Consider the following 6299-nt stretch of genomic DNA (forward strand, 5'->3'; position numbering starts at 1 on the left):
GCGGTTGGATAGCTGGCTCTCACCCGCAGACCCGGGTTCGAGTCCCGGTGTGGGAACATCTTTTGCTCTTCTTTGCTGCTTCTCCACTCTTGTTTTCGCCGCTTTGGGCGTTCGTCACAGTCTCGGTGCCGTGCTGACCCGCTGCTACATCCCATCCACGGATCCAACCATGCTCGCACGACCAGGAGGTACTCGAGTCTGTCCGGCCATTGGTCGGCGCGTGCAGGCCTACTTGTCGGCGCTGGCCACCGTGCGGAAACGCGTGCGAGCGAGCAGCTCAATGAAGCCGCGAGAGAGCTGGTCGACCAGGCGAGCTGCGGTGCGAGCAGACGAACGCGACGCTCGGAGCTGCGTGCGATGCGAAGGAGGCGACCCCGTCGGTGGCTGGATCGGATGTGGGCAGTACGTGTCGAAATGGTCGGTCGATCAATGGTGGCGATAGGATGAACGCGCTCGCGTTGCGTGTGGCAGCGTGCGTAGGTGGTGCGTTTGGTGTTTGTGTTTGTGTTTGTGTTTGTTTGTTGTTGGCCTTGATTGTGTGTTTGTTGGTGGCGATGGTGTTCAGCCTTCCCATATAGTCTAGGCGGTTAGGATAGCTGGCTCTCACCCAGCAGACCCGGGTTCGAGTCCCGGTGTGGGAACATCTTTTGCTCTTCTTTGCTGCTTCTCCACTCTTCTTTTCGCCGCTTTGGGCGTTCGTCACAGTCTCGGTGCCGTGCTGACCCGCTGCTACATCCCATCCACGGATCCAACCATGCTCGCACGACCAGGAGGTACTCGAGTCTGTCCGGCCATTGGTCGGCGCGTGCAGGCCTACTTGTCGGCGCTGGCCACCGTGCGGAAACGCGTGCGAGCGAGCAGCTCAATGAAGCCGCGAGAGAGCTGGTCGACCAGGCGAGCTGCGGTGCGAGCAGACGAACGCGACGCTCGGAGCTGCGTGCGATGCGAAGGAGGCGACCCCGTCGGTGGCTGGATCGGATGTGGGCAGTACGTGTCGAAATGGTCGGTCGATCAATGGTGGCGATAGGATGAACGCGCTCGCGTTGCGTGTGGCAGCGTGCGTAGGTGGTGCGTTTGGTGTTTGTGTTTGTGTTTGTGTTTGTTTGTTGTTGGCCTTGATTGTGTGTTTGTTGGTGGCGATGGTGTTCAGCCTTCCCATATAGTCTAGGCGGTTAGGATAGCTGGCTCTCACCCAGCAGACCCGGGTCGAGTCCCGGTGTGGGAACATCTTTTGCTCTTCTTTGCTGCTTCTCCACTCTTGTTTTCGCCGCTTTGGGCGTTCGTCACAGTCTCGGTGCCGTGCTGACCCGCTGCTACATCCCATCCACGGATCCAACCATGCTCGCACGACCAGGAGGTACTCGAGTCTGTCCGGCCATTGGTCGGCGCGTGCAGGCCTACTTGTCGGCGCTGGCGACCGTGCGGAAACGCGTGCGAGCGAGCAGCTCAATGAAGCCGCGAGAGAGCTGGTCGACCAGGCGAGCTGCGGTGCGAGCAGACGAACGCGACGCTCGGAGCTGCGTGCGATGCGAAGGAGGCGACCCGATCGGTGGCTGGATCGGATGTGGGCAGTACGTGTCGAAATGGTCGATCGATCAATGGTGGCGATAGGATGAACGCGCTCGCGTTGCGTGTGGTGCGTGCGTAGGTGGTGCGTTTGGTGTTTGTGTTTGTTTGTTGTTGGCCTTGATTGTGTGTTTGTTGGTGGCGATGGTGTTCAGCCTTCCCATATAGTCTAGGCGGTTAGGATAGCTGGCTCTCACCCAGCAGACCCGGTTCGAGTCCCGGTGTGGGAACATCTTTTGCTCTTCTTTGCTGCTTCTCCACTCTTGTTTTCGCCGCTTTGGGCGTTCGTCACAGTCTCGGTGCCGTGCTGACCCGCTGCTACATCCCATCCACGGATCCAACCATGCTCGCACGACCAGGAGGTACTCGAGTCTGTCCGGCCATTGGTCGGCGCGTGCAGGCCTACTTGTCGGCGCTGGCCACCGTGCGGAAACGCGTGCGAGCGAGCAGCTCAATGAAGCCGCGAGAGAGCTGGTCGACCAGGCGAGCTGCGGTGCGAGCAGACGAACGCGACGCTCGGAGCTGCGTGCAATGCGAAGGAGGCGACCCCGTCGGTGGCTGGATCGGATGTGGGCAGTACGTGTCGAAATGGTCGATCGATCAATGGTGGCGATAGGATGAACGCGCTCGCGTTGCGTGTGGTGCGTGCGTAGGTGGTGCGTTTGGTGTTTGTGTTTGTTTGTTGTTGGCCTTGATTGTGTGTTTGTTGGTGGCGATGGTGTTCAGCCTTCCCATATAGTCTAGGCGGTTAGGATAGCTGGCTCTCACCCAGCAGACCCGGTTCGAGTCCCGGTGTGGGAACATCTTTTGCTCTTCTTTGCTGCTTCTCCACTCTTGTTTTCGCCGCTTTGGGCGTTCGTCACAGTCTCGGTGCCGTGCTGACCCGCTGCTACATCCCATCCACGGATCCAACCATGCTCGCACGACCAGGAGGTACTCGAGTCTGTCCGGCCATTGGTCGGCGCGTGCAGGCCTACTTGTCGGCGCTGGCGACCGTGCGGAAACGCGTGCGAGCGAGCAGCTCAATGAAGCCGCGAGAGAGCTGGTCGACCAGGCGAGCTGCGGTGCGAGCAGACGAACGCGACGCTCGGAGCTGCGTGCGATGCGAAGGAGGCGACCCGATCGGTGGCTGGATCGGATGTGGGCAGTACGTGTCGAAATGGTCGATCGATCAATGGTGGCGATAGGATGAACGCGCTCGCGTTGCGTGTGGTGCGTGCGTAGGTGGTGCGTTTGGTGTTTGTGTTTGTTTGTTGTTGGCCTTGATTGTGTGTTTGTTGGTGGCGATGGTGTTCAGCCTTCCCATATAGTCTAGGCGGTTAGGATAGCTGGCTCTCACCCAGCAGACCCGGTTCGAGTCCCGGTGTGGGAACATCTTTTGCTCTTCTTTGCTGCTTCTCCACTCTTCTTTTCGCCGCTTTGGGCGTTCGTCACAGTCTCGGTGCCGTGCTGACCCGCTGCTACATCCCATCCACGGATCCAACCATGCTCGCACGACCAGGAGGTACTCGAGTCTGTCCGGCCATTGGTCGGCGCGTGCAGGCCTACTTGTCGGCGCTGGCGACCGTGCGGAAACGCGTGCGAGCGAGCAGCTCAATGAAGCCGCGAGAGAGCTGGTCGACCAGGCGAGCTGCGGTGCGAGCAGACGAACGCGACGCTCGGAGCTGCGTGCGATGCGAAGGAGGCGACCCGATCGGTGGCTGGATCGGATGTGGGCAGTACGTGTCGAAATGGTCGGTCGATCAATGGTGGCGATAGGATGAACGCGCTCGCGTTGCGTGTGGCAGCGTGCGTAGGTGGTGCGTTTGGTGTTTGGTGTTTGTGTTTGTTTGTTGTTGGTCTTGATTGTGTGTTTGTTGGTGGCGATGGTGTTCAGCCTTCCCATATAGTCTAGGCGGTTAGGATAGCTGGCTCTCACCCAGCAGACCCGGGTCGAGTCCCGGTGTGGGAACATCTTTTGCTCTTCTTTGCTGCTTCTCCACTCTTGTTTTCGCCGCTTTGGGCGTTCGTCACAGTCTCGGTGCCGTGCTGACCCGCTGCTACATCCCATCCACGGATCCAACCATGCTCGCACGACCAGGAGGTACTCGAGTCTGTCCGGCCATTGGTCGGCGCGTGCAGGCCTACTTGTCGGCGCTGGCGACCGTGCGGAAACGCGTGCGAGCGAGCAGCTCAATGAAGCCGCGAGAGAGCTGGTCGACCAGGCGAGCTGCGGTGCGAGCAGACGAACGCGACGCTCGGAGCTGCGTGCGATGCGAAGGAGGCGACCCGATCGGTGGCTGGATCGGATGTGGGCAGTACGTGTCGAAATGGTCGGTCGATCAATGGTGGCGATAGGATGAACGCGCTCGCGTTGCGTGTGGCAGCGTGCGTAGGTGGTGCGTTTGGTGTTTGGTGTTTGTGTTTGTTTGTTGTTGGTCTTGATTGTGTGTTTGTTGGTGGCGATGGTGTTCAGCCTTCCCATATAGTCTAGGCGGTTAGGATAGCTGGCTCTCACCCAGCAGACCCGGGTCGAGTCCCGGTGTGGGAACATCTTTTGCTCTTCTTTGCTGCTTCTCCACTCTTCTTTTCGCCGCTTTGGGCGTTCGTCACAGTCTCGGTGCCGTGCTGACCCGCTGCTACATCCCATCCACGGATCCAACCATGCTCGCACGACCAGGAGGTACTCGAGTCTGTCCGGCCATTGGTCGGCGCGTGCAGGCCTACTTGTCGGCGCTGGCGACCGTGCGGAAACGCGTGCGAGCGAGCAGCTCAATGAAGCCGCGAGAGAGCTGGTCGACCAGGCGAGCTGCGGTGCGAGCAGACGAACGCGACGCTCGGAGCTGCGTGCGATGCGAAGGAGGCGACCCGATCGGTGGCTGGATCGGATGTGGGCAGTACGTGTCGAAATGGTCGGTCGATCAATGGTGGCGATAGGATGAACGCGCTCGCGTTGCGTGTGGCAGCGTGCGTAGGTGGTGCGTTTGGTGTTTGGTGTTTGTGTTTGTTTGTTGTTGGTCTTGATTGTGTGTTTGTTGGTGGCGATGGTGTTCAGCCTTCCCATATAGTCTAGGCGGTTAGGATAGCTGGCTCTCACCCAGCAGACCCGGGTCGAGTCCCGGTGTGGGAACATCTTTTGCTCTTCTTTGCTGCTTCTCCACTCTTCTTTTCGCCGCTTTGGGCGTTCGTCACAGTCTCGGTGCCGTGCTGACCCGCTGCTACATCCCATCCACGGATCCAACCATGCTCGCACGACAAGGAGGTACTCGAGTCTGTCCGGCCATTGGTCGGCGCGTGCAGGCCTACTTGTCGGCGCTGGCCACCGTGCGGAAACGCGTGCGAGCGAGCAGCTCAATGAAGCCGCGAGAGAGCTGGTCGACCAGGCGAGCTGCGGTGCGAGCAGACGAACGCGACGCTCGGAGCTGCGTGCGATGCGAAGGAGGCGACCCCGTCGGTGGCTGGATCGGATGTGGGCAGTACGTGTCGAAATGGTCGGTCGATCAATGGTGGCGATAGGATGAACGCGCTCGCGTTGCGTGTGGCAGCGTGCGTAGGTGGTGCGTTTGGTGTTTGTGTTTGTGTTTGTGTGTGTGTTGGCTTGATGGTGGGCTTGATTGTGTGTTTGTTGGTGGCCATGCCGTTCAGCCTTCCCATATAGTCTAGGCGGTTAGGATAGCTGGCTCTCACCCAGCAGACCGGTTCGAGTCCCGGTGTGGGAACATCTTTTGCTCTTCTTTGCTGCTTCTCCACTCTTGTTTTCGCCGCTTTGGGCGTTCGTCACAGTCTCGGTGCCGTGCTGACCCGCTGCTACATCCCATCCACGGATCCAACCATGCTCGCACGACCAGGAGGTACTCGAGTCTGTCCGGCCATTGGTCGGCGCGTGCAGGCCTACTTGTCGGCGCTGGCGACCGTGCGGAAACGCGTGCGAGCGAGCAGCTCAATGAAGCCGCGAGAGAGCTGGTCGACCAGGCGAGCTGCGGTGCGAGCAGACGAACGCGACGCTCGGAGCTGCGTGCGATGCGAAGGAGGCGACCCGATCGGTGGCTGGATCGGATGTGGGCAGTACGTGTCGAAATGGTCGATCGATCAATGGTGGCGATAGGATGAACGCGCTCGCGTTGCGTGTGGTGCGTGCGTAGGTGGTGCGTTTGGTGTTTGTGTTTGTTTGTTGTTGGCCTTGATTGTGTGTTTGTTGGTGGCGATGGTGTTCAGCCTTCCCATATAGTCTAGGCGGTTAGGATAGCTGGCTCTCACCCAGCAGACCCGGTTCGAGTCCCGGTGTGGGAACATCTTTTGCTCTTCTTTGCTGCTTCTCCACTCTTGTTTTCGCCGCTTTGGGCGTTCGTCACAGTCTCGGTGCCGTGCTGACCCGCTGCTACATCCCATCCACGGATCCAACCATGCTCGCACGACCAGGAGGTACTCGAGTCTGTCCGGCCATTGGTCGGCGCGTGCAGGCCTACTTGTCGGCGCTGGCGACCGTGCGGAAACGCGTGCGAGCGAGCAGCTCAATGAAGCCGCGAGAGAGCTGGTCGACCAGGCGAGCTGCGGTGCGAGCAGACGAACGCGACGCTCGGAGCTGCGTGCGATGCGAAGGAGGCGACCCGATCGGTGGCTGGATCGGATGTGGGCAGTACGTGTCGAAATGGTCGATCGATCAATGGTGGCGATAGGATGAACGCGCTCGCGTTGCGTGTGGTGCGTGCGTAGGTGGTGCGTTTGGTGTTTGTGTTTGTTTGTTGTTGGCCTTG

At 59.9% G+C, this 6299-nt stretch overlaps 1 protein-coding gene and 10 non-coding genes across 11 annotated transcripts; all 11 read left to right on the forward strand.

The window, feature by feature from the left end:
• Positions 1-169: 169 nt before the first annotated feature.
• On the forward strand, positions 170-6258 carry PHYSODRAFT_321364 (hypothetical protein; the record flags this gene model as incomplete). The annotated part of the gene is made up of 22 exons (XM_009516550.1): positions 170-250; positions 330-472; positions 706-835; positions 915-1057; positions 1290-1419; positions 1499-1644; positions 1861-1990; positions 2070-2215; positions 2432-2561; positions 2641-2786; positions 3003-3132; positions 3212-3354; positions 3582-3711; positions 3791-3933; positions 4161-4290; positions 4370-4512; positions 4740-4869; positions 4949-5091; positions 5329-5458; positions 5538-5683; positions 5900-6029; positions 6109-6258. The coding sequence occupies 22 exons, from the start codon at positions 170-172 to the stop codon at positions 6256-6258; spliced, it is 2973 nt and encodes a 990-aa protein (XP_009514845.1).
• Positions 569-641, forward strand: PHYSODRAFT_t50. The gene has a single exon. It is a non-coding gene; the product is annotated as a tRNA-Glu (tRNA).
• On the forward strand, positions 1154-1225 carry PHYSODRAFT_t51. Its single transcript has one exon. It is a non-coding gene; the product is annotated as a tRNA-Glu (tRNA).
• PHYSODRAFT_t52 lies at positions 1725-1796 on the forward strand. The gene has a single exon. It is a non-coding gene; the product is annotated as a tRNA-Glu (tRNA).
• On the forward strand, positions 2296-2367 carry PHYSODRAFT_t53. Its single transcript has one exon. It is a non-coding gene; the product is annotated as a tRNA-Glu (tRNA).
• Positions 2867-2938, forward strand: PHYSODRAFT_t54. The gene has a single exon. It is a non-coding gene; the product is annotated as a tRNA-Glu (tRNA).
• On the forward strand, positions 3446-3517 carry PHYSODRAFT_t55. Its single transcript has one exon. It is a non-coding gene; the product is annotated as a tRNA-Glu (tRNA).
• On the forward strand, positions 4025-4096 carry PHYSODRAFT_t56. Its single transcript has one exon. It is a non-coding gene; the product is annotated as a tRNA-Glu (tRNA).
• PHYSODRAFT_t57 lies at positions 4604-4675 on the forward strand. The gene has a single exon. It is a non-coding gene; the product is annotated as a tRNA-Glu (tRNA).
• Positions 5194-5264, forward strand: PHYSODRAFT_t58. Its single transcript has one exon. It is a non-coding gene; the product is annotated as a tRNA-Glu (tRNA).
• PHYSODRAFT_t59 lies at positions 5764-5835 on the forward strand. Its single transcript has one exon. It is a non-coding gene; the product is annotated as a tRNA-Glu (tRNA).
• Positions 6259-6299: the final 41 nt, after the last annotated feature.

This window comes from Phytophthora sojae (genome assembly GCF_000149755.1).
Source record: "Phytophthora sojae unplaced genomic scaffold PHYSOscaffold_1, whole genome shotgun sequence".
NCBI classification, from domain to species: domain Eukaryota; phylum Oomycota; class Peronosporomycetes; order Peronosporales; family Peronosporaceae; genus Phytophthora; species Phytophthora sojae.